The 24,368-nt window shown below is 38.3% G+C and overlaps 1 protein-coding gene across 11 annotated transcripts in view; it reads right to left on the minus strand.

Moving 5' to 3' along the window:
• LOC5564344 (voltage-dependent calcium channel type A subunit alpha-1) overlaps nucleotides 1–24,368 on the minus strand; it is a 129,697-nt gene that overhangs the window by 27,326 nt on the left and 78,003 nt on the right. For 10 of the 11 annotated variants that reach the window (XM_021848480.1, XM_021848479.1, XM_021848483.1 and 7 more), the window contains exons 4-6: nucleotides 16,952–17,049; nucleotides 16,389–16,544; nucleotides 16,089–16,318 (exon numbers count right to left, since the gene is read on the minus strand). In XM_021848480.1, coding sequence (XP_021704172.1) covers nucleotides 16,089–16,318; nucleotides 16,389–16,544; nucleotides 16,952–17,049 — 484 coding nt within the window. The remainder of the gene's footprint in view (nucleotides 1–16,088; nucleotides 16,319–16,388; nucleotides 16,545–16,951; nucleotides 17,050–24,368) is intronic. The other variant, XM_021848485.1, reaches the window with a different exon arrangement.

The following is a 24,368-nucleotide window of genomic DNA, read 5'->3' on the forward strand; positions in this document are numbered from 1 at the left end:
GTTCAGAGTCATATTGTGCTTTTGGGAAAAAAGCTGCTTTCCCTCCGAGATTCGTGGTTTTCAAGGGCTTTTGACTACAAACTAGTAGTTTACTGTCGATATGATGGTTGCACATTAAATTTGTCTGTCAAAACCATAATAAATCACACCTTGCTCGGTTACTCGCGAGTAAACGCTCCCGAGCTTGTTGCTACTTCTTTTGACATGTTCCCAGAGCAGACGGGTGCGGACTTACTCACACCTAGACAGTTCCCGAGTTTGTGATGTTTGTTATGCTTTGGTATACACTCGGGAGCTGCTTCAAACTTTTCCAGCACTGCCTAGCGCAAATGAAAACCCACCTGTTGACGCTTTCTTTGTCTCCTAAAACTAAGTGACCGAGTGCCTAACCTTATAGATGGCTCAAAAGAAGGCGTGTCGTCGAGCACATTAGGATCGATACCAGTAAGATCCTACTTACGGTATTTACAGTATATACTGGCTGTAAGGAGAAAGACAATCACAAGGATTCAACATGATAACAAAACGTAATGAAGCCGACAATAGTGCTTTTCCACTTCCCTAGTAAGAACGAGTGACACCACTCTGAAACGGCAGGCTAATGCCCAAGTAGCACACGAAACATCTTCCAAAGAGATGCTTTTCAAAAATGGTTTCAATCGCGTATCAATAAAAGCATCTGTAACTTACATGGTTCTAGTTCGGTTGCATATCAATATCGAGGCTCATAAAGTTTCATTTCCGTTCCAATGAACATGCATTTCACTTCTTGTTTGACGTTCAACATTTTTGAAACGACAAGATTTGCTGCAAATGTCCTTTGCAAATAGCAATGAAGTCAAGTTTGTCAAGATGTTTCCAGCAACTTTTCAAACAAACTCTTGAAACTTCTCCCAAAATGTCGATTTTAATGTTATGTTTCAAATTACTTTCATTTAAAGCATCCGCAACTTGCATTCAATTTTCGTTTCCTTACCCACAACTCAAGAAGATTCATCCCTGTTGCGACCAAGTTGCACTAAACTACGTGTATGACAGCTAGAAGTTTGTTTGTCTGAATCGAGTTGCAATATGGATGAGTTGCACCTTACGTATCATCTAACAACGAAAACATGGTCTAGCAACAGTTTGTTTGTTTGAATGGTGTTTCTCATATATTGCGCGGAAGTTTTTGCAAAAAGTTTAGATTATTTCAGGCGTGGTCTAATTTCGACAGTAATGAACTTGTATCCCGAAGGGTGCAGTAAAGTTATAAGCAACAAGCTATGATTAATGGGCCATGTGGTCGCTTTTATAGTGCATTGGCGAAGCAATTGTTCGAAGAGCTGGTGGAGTAGTGAGTAGAGGAGAAGTTTGGTGATCTTGAGGTCGGAAGTTTGGTTCTCGTTCATATATTTGTTTTCATTTTTTTTCTCTCAAGTATTTTGCCACAAATAAGCAATTCCGATATAACTTAAATATGTTGCAAACAGACTCCACCTCTTGCGCTTTTTGCGTTGCTATTCAGTGCAATTGAAAGTCATATTTTCAACCATTGACAACTTGGATTAGTTTCAAGAGATTATTTTATTCTTGAGTTGAAACAAACTATGCTGCTTGGGTGGTACGGTTGCTCCCGTTACGTTAAAACCCTGGCAGGCCTTCTAGTACGTTCAAAACTCTCCACCTTAGGCGGTGGAAGTGTAGGCTCAGTTGAAAATTCCTGACAAGCGTCGATCTGGCTCTGAACATGGTACCCCATGAAGGACCGTGTCAACCCCTGCATGGCCCTGCTCGCAAAGACAACTATGAAATCACTAAAACGATTACTTATGACAAGTGGAGATAGCGGTTCGCAGGGGGGGGGACCCTGAAAGCATGGAAAGAGATACTTCAAACAACAATGACGGAAGAGATGCGGCGAATCCGTTTGCAAAGAGTGGTCACCGACATAGCGAAACGAAAGGATGCAACAGCAGCAGCTGGAGCAGCAGAAGCGTGAACAAGAGCTGCATGGGCAGCAAAAGCGTAGAAGGGAATACGCGATAAGCAGCAAAGCGAACAAGAATAGAAAGAGACGCAACATCAACAGCCGTTGCAAATCGTATGGAATTTACTTCCGAAACTATCGAAGGTGGAAGCGGCGAAAACCCTGTTCGATGAGCTCCACGAGTATGTCGATACGAGGCATAACGTGCATAAGGACATTACACAGAAAAAAAAATCCGTTCTCGCATCCGTGAACAGCTGTCATGAATTCGCGAACAAGCAAAAATACACCGTGAACTAGATCATGTTTAGATGAATGTGTTGCCTGGTTCCGGGAACTTTCATGATAACGCGACGGTAGTTCACGGTGTATTTTTGTCAGTTCACGTTGTCCGGAATTCTTTTTTGAGCGTGTAACGACCTCGTGACAAAAACCCATGATAGTCTTGGATAAGCCACCAAGAATTGGAAAAAGGAGGTGCGGTGTGCAGAAGCTGCTGAAATCATATTAAGAAAGATTGGAAGCATCAAAGAAACAAAAGAGCGGAGATGTAAGACCGATGGACCAAGCAACTGGCGGTGACACCCCTTGGCGGATGGTTCAAAGCAGGAAAGACAGGAGATGGATGGATAACGCGACAAAGCAAAAGCCCATCTGGAAGAAAGGAAAAGGTGAAGCGGTCGTCGTAAAAGCAAGCGAAGGTACATGCGCCGAAGTCTTGCGAGCCATGAAAACAGACCCGCAATTCAAGGAGTTTGGTGCTGACGCACAAAAAATCAGACGCACCCAAACAGGGGACATGATTATCGAATCAAAAAGGACTCGATGAACTCGATGATCGGTGAAGCTCAGCGTATTACGGAGAGATAAATGGACGAGAAGTTGACAGCATTCAGTCCTACACTGATACTACATTGCAAAGATTTGAACGAAATCACCACCGAAGGGACCGGTAGGAACCGTGGTGATAGAGCAATGTCATCTGGATGGTGTGGAGATGACAATACGCTTGATAAGACCCAGACAACCAAAATGTACGTATAACGAAATCACCTGGAGGCTTTGTATGTGCAACATTTCACTTATAAGAAGTCGCGAAATGGCCTTCTACGTACAAAAGTGGAGGCGATATGCGTGCATATATTATGTGATGAATAATAACATACAATGCGAGTGTATAAATATTCTACCGAACTAACCTGTGATCTTATGCGACTTAACTTATGATAACAAATGTTGATTCGACAGCTGCTACGAATTGATTCGACTTACTTTGTACGAGTGTACGGGACGAGACAAAATGTACAAATGAACTCAGAAAAGAAGTGTTTTATGCGAAGAAGCTCATCAATCTGACGACTTTATCCAAGGTGTTTTGCGAGTTTGATGTAATTAGTATTAATAAACGAGTTGTAACGTGAACTTTCATGCGATTTATGGTTGTCTGGGGAGGACCGTACGGAATGCAGATAGCGTCGATATAGTTTCCATTAGACGCAGCCAACAAAGCGCTGAAAACCGGCAAAATTAAGGTCGGATGTTCGGACACTTAGCGTCTCTCAGGTCGCTACAGGTGCCTAGAATATGGCCATTTGGCCCAGTTCTGCAAAGGTGTCGACAGAAGTAAACTGTGTAGACGGTGTGACGTAGCTATCCTGTCTGAGCCGTATCGCATACCACATGGAGATCGTAACTGGATCGCAGATAAAGCGAAGGCAGCTGCAATATGGACGATGGGGAAGTATCCTATCCAAGAAGTTGTAATCCAGGCGAACGAAGGCTTCGTAATCGCCAAAATCAATGGAGTACTAGTGTGCAGCTGCTACGCGTCACCTCGTTGGACAATAGAACAGTACAATCAGATGCTGAATGAACTAACTGTCCAGCTAACTGATCGGAGACTACTTGTAATAGCCGGCTTCTTCAATGCTTGGACGGTAGAGTGGGGCAGTCGTCTTACCAACTCAAGAGGTCGTAGTCTGTTCGAAGCCTTCGCAAAACTGAATGTAGACTTAGCAGACAAAGGAACCACTAGTACGTACCGTAAAGATACCGTAGTCCTTAGCGCGGCCAAAAGAATGAAAGCGAAAAAAGCGCCTGGTTGGAATTGGTGCTCGTCAGCAACTGTAAAATGGTTCAGATGGCTAAAATCACAGTTGAGGAATGCGTCATAGCCTCAAAACGTGAACTGAAACAGCTCGGCGTAATGATCGATAATCGGCTCAACTGTAATACAGTGATTACGGCACTGTCCAGGATTATGCCGAACGATTCGGAAATAAACAATAGCAAGAGCAGGTTATTGGCTAGCGTGTCCTCATCCATCCTTAGGTACGCTGGTCCAGCGGGGGTAGCTGCGCTGAAGACGAAGAGAAATCGAGTTCGGTTTGCCAGTAAGTTCAGGCTGATGGCCATGCTGGTATCGGGTGCCTACCGCACCATATCGTCGGAGGCGGTATTTGTCATAGCCGGCATGCTCCCTTGGCTACGTTTGGAAGAAGATTGTGAGTGCTACGATGCAAGGGGCACCAGAGGAGTTCGAAAGACTGCAAGAATCGACACAATGAGGAAGTGGCATCTATCGTCTTATTCCAAACCTGTCGAAATGGGTGAACAGGACACACGGAAAAGTCAGCTTCTATATAACGCAGTTGCTATCAGGCCACGGCAGTTTTAAACAGTACCTGCATAGGTTCGACCATGTTGGATCGCCGACGTGCGGCGATGTAGAGGAAACGCCGGAACACGTAATTTTCGAGTGCCCGCGCTTCGATACGCAGCGTAGAGAGATGAAAACTTTCAGTGGTGAATACGTCCGAGTGAGCAACATCGTGGACAAAATGTGTAGTGACGAAAATATCTGGAATGCAGTAAAGAAAGGTGAAGAAAATGTCGTTTCTCCAGCAGAAATGGAGCAAACAGCAAATGAATGATTACCGGTAAAATTCGGGCCGGGTGTCGTATGGCGGGGAGCTCTGACAGAGTTGGGTAGATCCGCCACCGGGCTCTTTATGAGGGCGTGGAAAAATCGGGGGCTAAATGACTCACGGTCGGTTTCGCAGTGAATTCCTTCGGAATAAGGCAGACTCACCGACGAGGATTGCCAGAATAGAATACGAGTAGAGTCGAAAAATTCGAGAGCTAAATGGCTCACGGTCGGTGTTGGGGTAACTTTCTTCGTTGAGAAGCAACTGGTTCCAAGATGGGTCGTTGGATGGCGGCAGTAGGTTACGCTAAAAGGCTCGCTGAATGGCGAAAGCATAGCACGTTGTCAATAATACTAGCAGGAGCCAAAGGTCTTAGCATGATGGGCAAATGGCTTAATTTGGGTCGCTGAATGGCGGAAATGAGAGCATTACTAGCTACTAACAGGAGCCAAAGGACTTAGCATGCTAATGATAGAATACGTTGAAATCTAACAAAGCGGTGCAAACAACACATAACAGTTCTCCTTCGAAGTAATACTGCAAGGTGGAAACCTAGGAGAGTTTTTTTTGTGGGTAGGCACAAAGTGAATCCCACACAGCACCAAACAGATCTGTACACTGGCATGTGCATGAACAATACACACAACAGGCCAGTCTTTAGAAGATTTTTAAACTCCTAGATACATACAAAAAAACATGGTACATTTGGTACGTCGAGGCTGGCAAAGTCAAGGTGGGGTGGTCGGTCTGCCCGATGAAACTGATCCCTCGAGAGACAAATTCGGTGGAGAAATGCTTCAGATGCATGGATTTCGGCCACCATATCGGTAACGGCAATTAGGTAGCAGACAGGGCAGAGACGACGGCAATCCAAGTAATGGGCCGATTCCCCAGACAGGGAGTAGTCGTACGCTCATATGAGGGTTTTGTGATCGTCAAAATTAACGCAATCTTCATGTGCAGCTATTACGCCATCCGAGGAGGACACCTAGTACACCTGGATGTTGGGAATAACAATTATTAATAATGGAATGTCAAACTCCAAAGGATTTTCGCGTGACGCGTCTACCCTGGCCGACACCTAAGGTGACATACCGACTGATCAGAGCCGCGTTCAAACATGATATAGCGACGAAAAAACGAACTGGTACAAGGAGTTGTGCCGAGAAGTTGACGCCAATCCCTGGGGCAACGCCTATCGAGTAGGGTAACGTATATAACTTGGGCATGCATATAATTTGGACAGGCTAGACGTTTTATGCTCATTTCCAATGAGATGGTGGCGAATATACGGACGAGAAATCATGTATTGCATTATTAATACAGTAAGTTACTTATTAATGACGACCATTTTCATAACAATCAGAAATTCGCTTCAAAAATATCAAAATTGTAAATTGTTTAAACAGAACATCTGTGAAACCTACGAATGCAAGAGGATATGCATCACAAGAACATACATTAAATGCAATAAAAGCGCTCAGAATTGGCGTTCATAAAAAGTTTTAAAGTAGCAACATAATAAAATATGTCTAAAATTTAAGCTAAATTCATCTAAAATCTTAATATGAGTATATGAGGCTTAAATCAGGTGATGTCCAAAATAGATTATGGTTTTTGTTCAGTTGATATAATTTGGTCATCCGATGAAACACACTGGAAAGTCGTATGCATGCATACTTGCAGGCGTTTTTTGTGGATCTGATGATATTTGCTTACATTTAATGATATTATTGATTATCACTAATATATACATCCAATAAGCGAAAAATGCATAAGACACATGTATACTCTTACAATTTTATGATATGATCATCTTTTTAAGAAACCATTGTATGGATATTGAGATAAATCCCCTGTCCAAATTATATTCACATATGTATTTATATGTCCAAAATGTATATTTGGTGTCCGAAATGTATAATAGACAGTAAGGGTATGCGATATGGATTTTTTCTATGTCGATACGAAACGAAACGATACGCGGAATATCTTGCGCTGATAATGACGAAACGAAACGAAATTAAAAAATGTTTCGTGTAACTCGATACGAAATCAAATATCTCACGGAATTTTTCGAAACGAAACGAAATTTTTGAATTTGTTTCGCGGAATACACGTTTAAGTTTTTTTTTCTTGTCAAAAGCTGGAAATTTGACAATAGGCATAAAAAACGTCTTTTTAAATCCTCTATCATATGAAACCTTAGCGTTGCTCAGCGGAATCCTTACATGTTTTGGTAAAACTTTTTTCTGTTTGTTTGAAATCTTCTTAATAACTTTATAAGGTTCCATTTCAATATATCTGACACTCTTTACACTGGTTTAGTATAAATGTTACCGTAAAACGGGGTAACTTTGATAGTTTTTTCGAAGAATACTTGAATATTTATGCATGCTGTATCAAAGAATTATAATTTATATTTTTAAAACTAGTACTGGCATCATAGATATCGATTGCAGTTGATGATTGGTCAAAAGATTTATTTTGAATGGATTATATAATTTTTCATATAATCGAAAGTCGGTTTTCTGTTTTGGGGTAACTTTGATAATGGGGTATAAATCGAACGAAATTGAATGAATTACGAACATTTGTAGGGCATTGCATACCTCTAGGCTTTTAACGTTATATGGAAATTTCTGACTTAGATTACAAAAATGGTCCCAGTTTGTGAAAATGATTTTCGCTAAGAGATTTGAGACCGTATTCCAGTTCTATGATATCTAGGCTGTCAAAGATAAGTGGCCAACTATTCAAAACTACATCAAACAGTGATTGTAGAACAGATTGTTTTTAAGCGTTTCGAAAATGCTAATATTGTGTCAATTTTCAATATTTATATAAAAAACCTCGAATGTTCTCGATTCAAATGAAAAAAGCTCTTACATGAAGTGTCATACTATTATTCTTTAGTTTTGCATTCGTTTTGCTTAACCAATTAACTGAATTTATGTTATTTTGTTTAGTATGTGGTGGGTTACGCACTATCAAAGTTACCCGCATTATCAAAGATACCCCGTTTTACGGTACAACTAAGAAGTGGGTTGAACAGCACTTACAAACATTTAAAAAATCTCAAAAATATTGAGAGGAACCCAAAATTCATTTGATTTTAAGAAATGCCTTACAATTTTTTTAATCATGTGGATGTGATGTTATGCTAATATATACCATAAACATGGAATAATGATATTCATTTTCTTTTGCTGTACTTTATGCTTTGTTGCTTAAATGAATGTGATTGGGAACACAAGTCAATAAGTGATCATGAACACACTAAACTGAGAAGCAGACTCTGTCCCAGTTGGAACATAACGCCAGAAAGAAGAAGAAAAATAAGTAGAACAGAGGAATCACTGGAATATTTGCTTTAGTATTTGCTGGAGTATTGAATTAAATTAAATTTTTAAAAATCCATCAACACATACCTAAGAAATCAATTAAGATAAATTCAAAAGAACTGCAAAAGTAATAAACTCCAAGAAAAAATGCAACAGCAACTTAACCAGGATTGCCTGTTGGGGTTAATTTAGAAATTCCTAATAAAATTTTCTGGAAAAGCCTTGCAAAAACTGTGAATTAATTCTTGGGGGATCGAATCTGGATGAATGCAAACTTTTAGAGTAAACCTTGTAGAAAATACTGAAGGTATTGCTATTATTTTGTAGAGCAAATACTGGAGAAATGATCCTATTCCAAAATCTGTAAAGGAATTTCTGGACGATTTCTGGAAGAATTAAGGAATGTTGATATTATCTCAATTTCAGATTCTTTGTTTAAAACTGACTACAAAATCACATTTTCACTAAATTTTGAGCCTCGACAGTATTTAAAAAAATATTTGAAAATATAGAAAAAAAAAGTTTTGAACCTGGACTACCATGGGCGTAAATAGCCAACTCACTTCGGGGGGGTCAAGGGACCTTAGCATTTGAGGTTCCCAATACTTGTTTCGAAATATGTGTGAATCGATTACAGCAGCACACATTCATACAAAGGTAGAACATAACCTTAAAAAAATGTCCAATATCGATTGATCATTATGTGTAGTGTACATTATTATAATTTAATATTTTTGGTATATTTTGACAAGATAACGTTTTTTTGTTCACAATCTAATGATGTGACATAGAATTCAAATGAAGTTCAATTATTTGAAATAAAACGAAAAGGAATGCAAATTCACCCACATAAATTCTGTTTGTACTAGAGTTTTAACCATTTCTTCCCACGTCTTTCATCGATAATTTCTCTACGTAATAAGTGTTTTTTAATGAAATGTAGTTGAACAAACAATGTTGCAAATGGAATTAATTTTTCAAAATCAGTTTAAAAAATAATAATTGTTGATTGTTTATCAATAGTTTCTCAAAAGTTTGCGTAGACCGTGAATTTGAATTCGAAAATTGTAATACTCTGAATTATTGGGTCACCAAGTAGCTCGGTAGCTTAGCTGGTAAAGTACTTGTCGATGATTCGAGCCCCATCTGAGCACGTACATTTTTTTCATAATTTAATTAATAATTTATCTATCTTTACCATGCATAATGAGTTAGTTAATTTAAAACCATGCGAATTAGATTCCGAAAAACTCAATATATGAAAACTGGAATAGATGTAGAAGGACGCTCACTTTACACAAGTTCAATCGGACTAGGCATAATAAAAAAAATCTGAAGAAAACTAGGAAGAGAAATTTTAAACTATTTTATGATTTTACATGCATATTTTTTTCAAAAACTTTTGAGGCATTGAAAACCCTTTGTATTTAGTCATTGAAAATTTTCTCATACTTGCAATAAAATACAGAGAAAACTGTGAGAGTTTTCATCCCAAATTGTGGTGTTTGAACATAGTTTTAAAAATTATTCCAAATCTTCACAAACCTCTACATATCTCGTTAGCATAGAAGCAAGTTTTATATATTTTTCTTGAATATCTTCACTTTTTTAAATAACAGATAGTTTGCATAAATGCGGATATATCGATAATGATAAGACACAGGACATTTGGAACAAATCTTTGGACAGAATATAAAATTCACTTTATACACTGTATTTTCCGGTAAGAACGATTCTTATTATCATTAAAGATCATTGATTAAACAATCAAATTCTAGATATTCTAGAAATTCAACCGCAGGCTCATTTTATCATTGAAGCAAGCAATCCAATCATAGCATGTTTAAGGAAGAGAATGCTTTGAATAATAGCAACAAACAACAATTCTCAGGGTGGTATCCAAGGTATCGTTGAAGTCAACCGATGGGTCGAAAGTGCAAATCAATGATAATTAGCTTACAGTTGAACTGTATAACTACGTTAGCTGCTTTAAACAAGAAAAGTAAAGAAATTCTAAAATCGAAAGGGTCAATAAATTTTATACAGCGAGCTCAATTTGAAAAGCCATTTCTTCTCAACTGCCTACTGCGATCAAGGAAAAATGATTTTATAGACCATTTCAGACACGCATCAAATCGGCGATTACTTTTCTTTTCAACAGCAAAGCAGGGAAAATTTTATCTAATGGGGACTATGCACCAAATAAAGCTTGCTGTACAACATTTCTTGACCATTTCTTCACAGAAATGTTTTTAGTTTTCTTGAGTAGAACAGTATACTTAGCTTAAATTACAATAATTCATCTTTAAATATCAAAGCTTGTAATAAGATAGGAATAATACTTAAAAGCTTAATTATTTGGTTTTATGATTAACTATACGACTACAAATAGATCAAACTAATTCTGCCTATTGTGAACCGTGTTTTGGTCAATTTCATCATCGAGAAAAAAAAATGACAAAAAAGGGTTTGGTAGTAGACATAAGACGTTTTTAAACTACGTATTGCTGTTGCATGTCAAACAATTATCATTCAGAAATTTCGAAAGTATATATTTAATACGCAGTTTAATTATTATCTCATAATCTAATTTTCCAAAATTTTAGGGGGGAGCGCAAATCCACGTTTTAGGGGGGGGGGGGGGGGGGGCAGGCCATCGAAGGCATACCTCAGAATTTCAAGAGCACAAATCCATCGTACCCGACAGCGGTTCAAGCTGAACACTTGATCGGTTGGCCATCGAGTAACCAAACGATAGAGTTTTTAGCTTGAATGGACGTCTGGTTCTTTAGATTTGTGCTCTTGAAGATTTGAGGTGTGGCTTTGAATCACCCAAATCAACGCGATTTTTTACGGCGACATCGACAAACAATCGCTGCGGTTTCGCTGCTACATGTAGAATTTTACGACAAAACAACGAAATCGTGGAGAGCCTTTACTCATTCATGCGTGCTATTAGTTTTCTCTTCTATTCTCCCGCTGTTCTTATGCAGAGTTAAAAGTGACGTCATAGCGGGAAAGCAAGAGAGAGAACTAATGCGCGCATCAATAATCTGCACCACCTGAGTAAATTCAGAACATCAGGGACTCACGCTCCGCAGCTTTTTTGACATTTGTGTACGAACAATTTTTGCGATATATTAACGGATTTGCTCAAAAGAACACGCGATGTTCCCCGGAGGGAACCGAGGTTTTGTTCTCTTCATTCTTATGGAAGATAACATTGCGGTAGTTCATCAAACGCAGTTGTTCCTTTCCTGGGCTATTCGCCGCGAGGAATTCAGGGCAAATGGGCGTTTTTGGAAACTTTACAACGGCAGTGCAGTTTATCATATACTGCGGACCAGTCAATACTATAGTCATCCCACAGTTATGAATAGCACACAGATATGGATCAAAGTTGGATTAAACGGAGGATATCTCATCAAATAGAGTAGCAATTACGCAGAACCCATTTTACCTACGCGAACCATAAATCTATACAGCATCGCAATCAACAATAACATGCTTAAGGTGATTATAGAACGAAGCCACACCTCAAATTTTCAAGAACACAAGACCTGAGAACCAAACAGCGCTCCGCAGTTGAAAATCTATCCCATTGGTCACCACCAGCAAGCAAGCATTTTGATTAATTTTCAAAGCGAACTGTTGTCAGATTTTCTCGTCTTGTGCACTCGCAAATTCGAAGTTTGGCTGTCATACTTATGCCTACAAGCGTTGATTCATGTTTGTGGGGCATTGAAACCCATACCACAGTTATGAATCTAAGATAAGACGATTCCTAAAGAAACGCCAAAACGTATGTTTTCACTAGCACACCATTCGTTCGCTTCGCAGATAATTTGCTGTTATAGTGTTCTGATCCATGATATGAGTCGATTTCATCCATAATACGGACCCATTTTTGACTGTAGCTAGGAGTAGAAGCGAATGCTTTGGTTTTTTTTTGTTCGAAATTAAACTCGAATTTCGCGAAATTCCGTTTTATTCCGTTTGTTTTCAATTTTCCGTGGAAATATTTTAACAATTTGGCGAAACGAAACGAAATAGCAAAATACAAATTTCGCCTGTGCGAGTTCCGTGGAATTCCGAGGAATTTCGTTTCGAAGCGTATTTGACGGAATCATTCGGTATTTCGCATACCCTTAATAGACAGGCCGCTGAAAAACGCTATTTTGGAAGCAAATGCTACAGTTTGTAAGCTTTTACTTACCAGAAACTCAAAGTATACTAGGACATTGAGCATATCAGTAACATTACCCAATAAAATATTAGTATCTAATACAGTTAATCGATCGCCGTTTCCAGACATATCCTTAGCCTGTCCAAAATACATAATTTACCCTAGTGATGGCAAAGATTAAGGGCCCAGTAACACCAGCTCAAATGTGCTCCAACAAACTGAAGTTGACAGTGTTGGGCTCCCATTGCCAACCACACCGTACTCTGACGTAGATGAAGAAAATTCCTATATCCAAGCTTCTAAAGCCGAGCTATAACGGTAGTAAAAGGATTGATGCTGAACAAAACTCCCGGTTCTGATGATATCTCTAACATAGCGCTAAGGACAGCAATCTTGGCTTTGCCAGATATATTTAGGATAACGCTGCAGAAGTGTCTTGCGGAAGGCTGCTTCTCAGACAGAAGGAATGCAGAAGCTGGTGTTGCTGCCAAAACCGGGAAAACCGCCAGGAGATCCTGCTTCATATCGACCAATATGCTTGCTGGATACTCTTGGTAAACTTCTGGAGATGGCCATCCTTGACAGCCTGACGATCTACACGGAAGGCGAGAACGGATTGTCGAAAAGGCGGTTCGGATTTCGTAAAAAGACTTCGACGGTGGATGCGTCCAAGCAGAAGAAGAGAGACAATCGGAGACTGCGCATGTAACGATAGATGTTAAGAACGCGTTCAACAGTGCCAGTTAGGAGGCTATCGTCGCAGTCCTACAAGGAATGCGGGTTTATGAATATCTGTGTAAAGTTCTGCAAAGCTACTTTACGACACAAACCAGGAACGAATGTCAACCCAAGTAACGGAGGGAGTTCCACAGGACTCCATATTTGGTTCAACATTGCCGAATGGAGTCGAGATCGTCGGGTTCGCAGATGACGTCGTTCTTGCGATAGCTGGCGAGACTGCGGAGGATGTGGAGATGCTGACGGTGGAATCGCTAGACATCATTGGATCGTGGCTGACTGAAGTCCAGCTGCAGTTGGCTCATCACAAAACGGAGGTGGTGCTGGTAAGCAACTGCAAGGCGATTCAGCACTTCGAGATCAACGTCGAATAATAAGCAAACCAATCGAAGCGCTTTCTAAAGCACATTGGAGTAAAGGAGTAATGGGCGACAGCGCTGAGAACCAAGTAGTAGGTAGGAGTAGGATTAGATTTTATGGCTTTCTCAGTAAAATCACAGTTAAAATCCTTCCAGTAGGATTAGTAGGAATAGACTACGTCCATCGTTGGCGACTAGTTGAGTACATCACGTAGTAGCACCGGCAGAAGGTCGTCAGTGTTTACACACTAAACACACTACGGTGAATTTCACCGTAATCTCAACAGCTGAACAGTTCAGTGAAATAAAACACCGTATTTCGACGGAATTTAACCTTCGGGCTGTCGCGCTGTTGTAATTTGTACAACAGTTGTGATTTATATGCTATCATTTTGCAACAGAGATATCTATCGACACCAAAACCAAAATGTATTCCTCAAGAATCTTCTTAAGAACAATACTCGACAGTTTTTATTTACAGTATGACCCTTTATACTAAAGTGAATTCAAAAAATGTACATGGAAGTCGCATAATAATGAATGCATTATATACGGTTCAAGGAAACCACAGTTTCAAATCGTTATATCTCAAAATCCAGATAATATAGAAACTTGGGGTCTTTAGTAAAGTTATTCTGAAGTTGAAGCGCTATCTGCTGGTACCTCATTTAATTCGGAATTTGACCGCTAGGTGGCACTAGTGGGCATAGAATTTTTTCTTTTGTCTTGCAGATATCTCAGGTGCCTGTCCATTTAGAAAGATGGTGTCTTCGGCAAAGTTGTTTAGTATGTTAAGAACTATCATTGTTCAAGCTAGTTGATTCAAAATTTTGCCACTAGGCGGCGCTAGTGAGCATGAAACTTTTGTTTGCAGATATCTCAGGAGCCTGATCACTTAGAAGGATAGTGTCTTCGGCAAAGTAGTTCAGTGGCTCAAGGGATATCATTATTTGGACCAAAAATAGGATATTTTGTCACCAGGCGACGCTAGTGAGCATGAAATTTTTGTTTTGCGGATACTGCAGCATCTTGACTTTTTAGACAGGCACCTTCGGCAACGTTGTTAAGAAGCTCAGGGAGCATCATTATTTTACAAAATCTCAATTTTTAAGGATTAAAAAAAGAAAGAACTTGAGCTACTGAACAACTCTGCCGAAGACGCCATCTTTCTAACTGATCAGGCTCCTGAGATATTTGCGAAACAAATATTGTATTCTCACTAGGCAAAATTTTGAATCAATTAGCTCGAACAATGATAGTCCTTGAATAACCGAACACCTTAGCCGAAGACGCCATCTTCCTAAGTGGTCAGGATCCTGAGATCTGCGAAACAAAAGTTTCATGCTCACTAGCGCCGCCTAGCGGCAAAATCCCGAATGTCATGGCTCAAATAATGATAGCCTTTGAGCTACTGAACAATTTTTCCGAAGACTACATTTTTCTAAGTGTTCATATTCCTGGGATGTTCGCAAAACCAACAAAAATTCGCGCGACGTCCGAAAGGTTAACGGATTACGGTGATTTTCTACCGAATATTGGAAAAAATTACCGTACTCCACTCACAGGAATCCGTAAAATAATTTAAGTGTGTAGTTTCACCAGAATCGCAGGACCAACCTCAGCATCTTCCCGTCTAGCTTTGAAGCAGGTTAAGTCCACCGTCGGGGACTAGTTGCGTAGATCGTGTTATGCACCGACAAATGATAGTCGGGCGCCTGTGAACCGGAAGCTTGCCTACACCGGAATCACAGGACCGACATTGGCATCTTACCGGTTATCATCGGTTCGGGAGATCTTTCACCACCGGGGAAATCTTCATCGGAATAGAATAGATCCACAGCCGGGGACTACTCTGAGTAGTACGTAACGTATCACCGGCTTGAGTCGCTGAGCAGGCCGAGTAGCATCAATCGTCACAAAGCAGTTTTGAATCGCCGAGGCACCAGTGAACCGGAAGCCATCCTCCAACCGGAATCGCTGGACCAACTTTGGCATCCAACTAGTCATCCAGAAGAGCTCGAAAAGCTGCAGCGGAGAACGAGTCGTCGTAGAGTAACGAAGTGCACATGAGCGTCCTGTAGAAGTTCTCCGGGCTCATTTTGTTGATTTCAGCTCTTACCAGAAGCTTTATTGTTCTTGCGTTAATGAATGGCATCCTTAACCTCCATCAAAGTGCGGTATGAATGCTTCCTATCGTCCGCAGCACTGGCATTGACATTTCCTCCGTTGTCTTGACCCTCATTGCCTGCGCTCTCAGCATCATTCGATGTTCAACGAAGTACTCTATCCACCATTTGAGATGCTTCTATCCTTATCCCTGCATATATCTCGGCTCGCAGCTCGAATTCATTGTGGGTTGTGTTGAGCTTTTGATAGACCTTCCTTGATCTTGAACCTGACACAACTGATCCATTCTGTTGCACTTCGCTTTCAAACACTAATTTTTAGCTGATCCTTACCTTGAGATATTTAAGTTTGGAGTATATTCCTCAACTGGCTGAATATTAAACTAATCGGACTTATATCGCACTGCCCTGTATATTAAGTTTATGTCATAGAACTTACCCAATACATAGTTGACGTCCAGCCCTCCATCGTGATGCACTGAAACACGGTCAACATAGCGAAGCCAATGTTGTCGAAGTTCGTAATGCCGTAGTTGGGACCCTCCCACTGCTCGATGCATGCACTCTCGTTGTGATTGCACAGATGCACTCCGGCTGGCAGTTCGACGTTCATCGTGTCGTCGTCGTCGTAACAAGGCGTCGGCATGTCACCTTCTTCAACAATTTCAACTGAAAATGAGAACAATGAGTTACAATATGAACTCGATCGGATAACACCAGGTGACCACCGGCTACTTACAGGCATTTTCTAAGCTATAACAACTTTTGTGCAAAGCACCCGAGTAAAATTCTAATCCTATAATTGCGAATATAACGATTGCAAACAAGACTAAGAGTCCGATCTGGAGCAACGGGGCCATCGCTTTGATGATGGACTTCAGCACGACTTGTAGACCTTGAGGGTGGATAAAATGGGAAAATAATTTTAGCATGACTTCATAAATGAACAACATTTCACGGATTGTCTACGGTTCACTAGTACTAAAGGTTCTAATTCAGCATGATGTTCACTCAGAAAATAGAAACAAGCATAATGTTGAAATCAAGTACTTAAAAGGTGGGTGAAAAAAACGATGAACTCTATGAATCCTTTAAAATAAACACGTCTATCGTCGTAAAATTGACTACGGATGATACAACTATGGGTGAAGAAGTATCTAGTGCGGTGGGTGATCCAAATGGACAGTGATAACCAAATCATGAGAACACGTAAAAACAAGGATCAGGGCAGGTGGGCCTGTTCCGTAGCTTGTTGTGAGCGGTAGTGACTTAAAAGTTAGCTTGGTATACTATTCTACTCACTAGGAACTCCAGAAACTAATTTCAAAGGTCGTAACACACGAATCGACCTTAACGTTCTGAGATCTATATCGAGCGGAAGAGGGAGCAACGTGATGAGCCTATAAAAACACGATAATTCAGATCGGATTTAGTGCGAGTTGGGATGTTTGAGGTGATGAGGAAAAATAGTGGTTGTTGGGAAATCCTACCTCGAAAATTATCTGATTCATGTTCGTCAAGGTTCCAGTTTACTGGTCTATTAAACTAGCTAGTATAATGACAAGTAAACTAACACCAAGACGATTGTCATGGCTCTATCTAAAAATTCCAAGCCCTATCAGTCTCTCTCTAATCTATTCTTCTATCCAAATTGGGTTCAATAAGATTTATTTTTGAAAAAGAGATTTGTTTTGCCGCGTCTTAAGGATTTCAGGGATGCATGGGATTAGTATTTGGGGAGCTGTAGGATCTTTTGTTGCATTTAGGCGTTTCTCCAAAATTTTCTTGATTTCTCTCTATTCCTTTTGGATTCAAGATCGATCAAGAAAATTCAACACACTTTGTGAAGCTCCTCAGAATCCTAGAACTACATGGATTTCAGTATTCCGTTAAGGTTTGGCGGTGGAATTTAGCTGATGATACATCGATCTCCGTTGAATCCGTTGATTTGGTTTCGAATTGCTGTTGGTTTTATTCAGATGGGATCTTCGTATTGAAAATCTCCTGAGTTTATCTCCGATCTATCCTTTGAATATTTATATTATTACACAATTTGGTTACTACTCTACACCCTTTCCCTGAGAAATAATCTGTTATTTTTAGTTATAATGTATAGATTCCCTGCAAGCTGAATCACTGTAATTACACTGAACAGACATCGAAGTCACCTAGCCTTAGTTCTGGAGTAAGCCGTAATGCTTACGTGTTGCATTCACGATCGTGATCATGGAGGTGCTTATTCTTCTTCGGATGAACTGCTACCAGTGAAGGTTGCTACATAACATGGAACCCTAGTCTCTAACGATCCATACCAATTGGTTCTAAAGTGTGGATCAATTCAGGTGTGCTATGAACTGGTCAGCTACGTTGATCGAAAAAGTACTTACGTTGATTGAAACTGTAGAAACAGTTTTAACAAAAAATCTTATTCATAAAATTAATTAACTCATTATGCGTGGTAAAGATGAATAAACTATGGGTGAAATTCTAAAAAAAAAATCCACGTGTTCGGCTGGAACTCGAACCTAGGACTAGCATAAAAGTAGACGAGCACATAACCAACTAAACTACCGAGCCACTTGGTGACCCAATAACTGAGAAGGTTACAAGTTTTGAATTAAAATCCATATCCATCCATCTCATATGTATACTACAAACGTTCGCAGAGCGACTGCGATTTATTTACTGTTGAAACTGTTTTCATGATTACCGAATATCTCAATATAGGTATGTGTCAATCTTGGTGTCAATATACTCTTATTCATAGCTTTCTAGATTAGAGGTTTCTAAACCAATTCTCCCAGATATTCTTCCAGAGATCTTTCAAAGGATGCTTAAAACTTCTTTAGGATGGATTGGCTTTTCAGTCTTGTCTTGACAAGACTGAAAAGCCAATCCATCATCAACGAGAAAATACAGTCGACCAACCAACGATATAAAAGAACTTCTCCAGAATTTGTTCAAGGAAATCCTTAAGAACTCCAAAGCTAATACCTCCAGTAATTTCCTCATGCATTACATTATTTTTCTTTTCCAAAACTATCTTAGAATTCCCACCAAATATTTTTTCACTAATCCTTCAACTGAATTCTCCAGTTGTTACTCTAGAAGATCTATACAGAATTCCTCGTCAGGAGAAAAGTTGAGAGGTTTTTTTCAAGAAACCCTGCAAGAATTCCTCCGCATGTTTATGTGAATTTCTTCAAGAATTCATCCACGATACCTCACAGAAATCCAAAATTCTTAAATAATTCTTCCGATCATTCCTACACATATTTTTATAGAGATCCTGTCCAATGTTTTTCGAGAAATTCTTTTAGAAAACCCTGCGAAATACTATCACAAGATTGTTTTTTTTTTCTAGATTATCTTAGCAAACTATCTAGGGAATCTTCTAAAACTTCCTCAAGCGTCCAGGCGTTATATCAGAGATCATTGTTCATACAGAGTGACTTTAAAGCTTCCACTAGTTTTATATGAGATTAGTTAGTTTCTTCAGGATTTTCTTACGAAAGTGACTTTTTCAGAAAAAAAAATTCAAGACATTTCCCTGGAGTCCTTAAAAAAAAGATTCAAGAATTTCTTGATAAAATCAACGAATTATAGCAACAGGGAAGAAATTCAAATTTGACATTATGTTCATCAGATAGTCATCCACCCGATGCACGGCATAAAAATTATCAAGGCAGGCTATTTACTGGTGTAAACATCAAATTTGATTGTAAACACTCCTATCGTCACTCCTATCGTACCATATACCATCCGCGGACCACTAGATCATTTTTTTCACAAATTTGTGCGAGATGGATAGGAATGACGTCGTCAAGCAGCTGTCAGTTTTCGGAATACATCACCTTCTCAATATAGTACACTGTGACTCGATGTACATAAACAGCCAATAGGCCTTTTCATTTGACAAGTTCGTCTATGCATTTGTTTACATCGGTGGATGACCGGTGCTATCACGGACCTGCCATTCCCATAGAAGAACTGTCAAAGTGCTTCGAGATCAGCTGATTATAAACGTCAAATGGAAAGGCCTATCATCTAGGTATCGACGTCTTCACCATGGCAGCAGCGTTCTAGAAGGATCCAAACAATCGTTTAGGGCTATTAAAACGGGATGCCTTCTGGAACGCTGCAGCATACAATTTCGTAAGTCAAGTGAAGTAAAAAAAAGTTCTTAGTGAAATTTCTGACCATTTGCCTTGAAGCAACCAGGCGCCCCAACACCTTAGAAAAAATCTCTGGGGCAATTGCTGAGGCTATTTATAGAGAAATCTCTAGTTGCAATCTTAAAGACAGTTTTATTGAAAATCTCAAAAAATTCTAGGTGATATTTTTGGAGAAGTTATTGATTCAATTTTAAAAGATGTTTTGACCAGAAACCTTGTAGGATGTCCCAGGGAAAAGACGGATTAATCACTGGATAAAACTTTAGAGAAGTTATGACTTTCTTGGACAATTTCACAAATATTTGTTTTAAGGAATTTCGATGATTCCTGAAACATTCTTTGGAGAAATTCCATTTCTGTGGTTCCCCTAGGGAATAATTCCATGTCAAATCGGTCAGTCACAGAACTCGACCATCTTCGATTTGCAGTGAATTTTGCATATGTTTCGGGTATGGTAGAATAAGTGTTTTTTTCCGAAAATCGATCATTTTGACTCGAGAACAACTTTTGAAAATGGCCTATACATTTTAGCATGCAACTTATTTGAAAAATTCTAACTCCGAAACTGTCGATTTTTTGAAAAATGTTCTATGAATAACTACAACTACAGTAAACCTCCTGTTTAAACTACAAGAAAATAAAAGACACAGAAAAAAATATTTTATATTTTTTCATGAAAAATTTTAAAATAAAACTTAAATTATAAATTACACAAAAAGCCCTATTTTTAATATTTTATTTAATTTCCAATATAGCATCTTGCTAGTTAACAGATGTTTGGGACAAATTTTCATAATGAAGAAATTTTTAATAAACAAGTTTTTCCAAGAACAACTTTTGGTCGATTTTCAAAATTTGGGGTTTTGTCTAAATAAATACGTTATGATGGTTTAACAAGAATCTTGAAATGATTCTAAACTAGAATGAACATCTGGATGACTTCTCTAGAAGTAGCCATTTTCGAATTATGTCAAGTTTAATGCAAAACATTTTAAATTAAATAATGAAATTGGACATTTTCATTAGTTATTCGTGATTCTCCATCAATAATAATACGTTTTTGAGAGTTAAGACCATATTTCTTTCCGCTTACTTATTTTCCTTGATGGAGAATCGCGAATAACTAATGAAAATGACCTAGGTTTTATTGAATTCACAACTTTTTGTATAAAACTTTAGATAATTCGGAAATGGCTACTTCTAGAGAAATGATCAAGATAATCATTATGGTTTAGTATTATTCCAAGATTCTTGTTGCACGTATTTATATTGTCAAAAAATAAAAATTTTGAAAATCGGTCATTTAAAAACTTTTTATTAAAAATTTCTCCATCATGATACTTTGTCCCAAACATCTGTTTATATCAAGATTCTTTGACGAAAACTTAAAAAATATTAAAAATGAGTTTTTTGTGTAATTTGAAATCTAAGTTTTATTGTTAAATTTTTAATGAAAATAAATAAAAAATATTTTCAATGTATATTTTTCTTATAGTCCAAACGGTTCACTACAACTTCTTTATAGAGCATTTTACTCTAAAATCAACAGTTTCGGAGTTAGAATTTGTCAAATAAGTTGCATGCCAAAAATATATAGGCCATTTTCGAAAGTTACGCTTGAGTCAAAATAATCAATTATTCTACGGAAAACACTTATTCTACCAAACAAACACATGTGCAAAATTTAATCAAACTCGAAGATTTTTGAGCACGATTTTTATTTTTTTTCAACTCATTCTGGGTAGAATTTGTCTTGGGTAAATCCACGTTGAATTTTTGTGGCATTCAAAGCAAAATTCTTGGAGAAATTCTCTAGAAAAATTCATCAAACTCCTTTAGAAGTTTCCGGAGTAATATCTGAATATTTTATCAGAATACATTTCAGATAAAATTCCTAGAGAAAATTATGTAACAGGAATTAAGAAATGTAAGATCTTGGACAGACTACTCTGACGCTATGAAGAATCAAACTCTTATCTCATGGATTTTATAAGGTTTTGTTATTTTGGTCTCTTTTTGGCCACCTAATGATTCCTTTAAGGTCACTTTTTCCAGGCAAAAGGTTTCTAATTTCCTATTTTTAAGGCATTCAGTCGCTACCAGCCCAGTAAAGACGGAAAGCCTTCTTAGTCTTGTAGTAACGATTGGCATGAACATTAGAAGATTATAAGCAAAGGGGTGTCAGTGGAAAACAACCTAGTTTTGAGAAAATCTTCTTTGAAATTTTTAGCAAGTTTTCATAAAAATATACAGCCATTCCACGAAAAACCGATCTAGTGGGTCTCCGAATTCCGTGAAGATTTGCTATTTTGTTCCTTATCCGAAATAAGGATACACGTTTTTTTGGATTTTTTGAGTAGGGTGACCATTTCCGAAATAGGGTGACCATAAAAAACGCGATTTTGCCAAATTTTTATTTTTATAAAATTATAACTTTTGAATCGTTTGCCCGATTTTCAATCTTTTTGGAGGAAATGAGAGCTTAAGATTTTGACTTTTAAGGAAAAATATTAAATTCCACAAAAATTGTTTTTCTAGATAAAAAAATCAATAATTTCCGTTTTTTCGCGTTTTGAAGGCCTCGGGACCAAAGGGGCTGTTGCTGTTCTTATTTTTTCTTGAAAGTTCAAAAAATTTTACGTTTATCGTAAAATTTTCACCGATGTATATTTTTTAGTTTTTAAGATATATTTTTTTGAAAATAAAAAATCAGTCATTTTTCAACAACACACACTGTAGGTCTCAGCATATTAGATTTTTTATTAAAAAAAATCAATACTATAGAACAGCTCAACCGATTTCCAATCTTTTTCTATGAAAAGTTGAAATCTTAAGCTTTCATTCCATAAAAAAAGATTGGAAATCGGTTGAGGTGTTCAAAAGATACGATTTTTTTTTTAATTTAATGCGCTGAGACCTACAGTGTGTGCCGATGAAAAATGACTGATTTTTTATTTTCAAAAAAATATATCTCAAAAACTAAAAAAACATACATCGCTGAAAATTCGACAGTGAATATAAAATTAACTGAACTTTCTAGAAAAAATGAGAATAGCAATAGCCTCTTTAGGCCTTTAGAATAGCAATAGCCCCTATACTGCCGTTATACGCATAATTGTCCCATGTTCCAAAATAAGCAATCGAGAAAAACGCATTTAAAGATTTTAACACATTTAGGCCTCGTATTGACCAGGTATGAGGTAAATTAAATTAAAATCTTTACAATAGTATAAAGAATGGCCTGTTCATTAGAGTCAAGAGTTTTTATTATGGAAATAAAGTAAAATTAGCTACAAAATTCAAAGTGGGACTGTTATGCCTAGAAATACGAGGTTTTTGGTCAATTTCTACGCATAACAGTCCCACTGAAAGTAGTGACCAATTATGTGCTAAGCATACTGCTGTAGATGACCGTTCTTACGTATAGATTGTACCGAATAAAGAGGCCGTACATCCTCAAGATAATGTTAAGGCACCAAATGACGGCTCAAGTGACATGTGCCAAACTCATCTGCGAAGTCAAGGTTATTCTGCGGAGTAAATATTTAACTCAAAATTCACGACACAAATCTTCACACGATTTGACATTTCTTTGGACTAGTTTGGCGAAATCTTGATATTCGATACATCGCAAATTAAGCTTCAGAACCACCAACATATTTGCCACTTGCACCGAAGAACCAATAATCCGGAATAACCCAGTATGTGGCCAGGTCATCCAAAACCTCCTAAACTATTCTTCTTTTGACTTCTTCTTGACTTTATCAAGTTTGATAAGTCGCAAGATAGGTCTCAGAACCGCCAATATAATGGTCAGCTCCTCTGGAGAACAGGGTATCCAAAACAACCTGGCATGTTATCAAGTTATCCAAGAACCTTTGAATTACCCTTCTTAAGCCTGGATTTGGGAATTTATGTAGTTTGATGTTGCCAGCTAGGTTTCAGAACTGACGGTTTTGATGCCATTTCCCCCAGGGAATCGGTATTCGGAACAACCCAGCATGTGGCCAAGTCATCCAAAAACGGTCGAACTATTTTTATTTAGACTTGGTTTGCTAAATCATGAAGTTAATTAGTCGCAAGCCATGGACTCGAAATTAAAGTGGTTACATATTCTTCAAGTGGGATTATTTCACTACTCCCTGTGATAAATCCAAAATTACGGTAAATTTTTGATCGATGACCGCGATTCCAAACACTAGAAGAATTTTGTGATCGACCCTGATAATTCAACTGAAATTCCTTGATAAACGGATGGGAAATAAAAATTTGATATTGAAAATTTCAATCAAATCTGACGTCAGACTCGCATGAATGATGAATGCATCCCGATAATACACATAAAACAGGTTGTGTACCACATGGAATGTAAAGCCAACGTGAGAAGGTGTTCAAAACGATTTTCCCTAACACCAGCTAATTCAAAACTGCCTACTGACTATTTTGTTCTAGATCAGCGCAGCGAATTGTATAGTGTGACAGTTATGCGTAGAAATACAGTAGTGGGACAGTTATGCGTGAAAATTCAACAATGGGACAAATTG

The sequence above is a fragment of the Aedes aegypti genome, chromosome 3 (genome assembly GCF_002204515.2).
Source record: "Aedes aegypti strain LVP_AGWG chromosome 3, AaegL5.0 Primary Assembly, whole genome shotgun sequence".
NCBI lineage: Eukaryota > Metazoa > Arthropoda > Insecta > Diptera > Culicidae > Aedes > Aedes aegypti.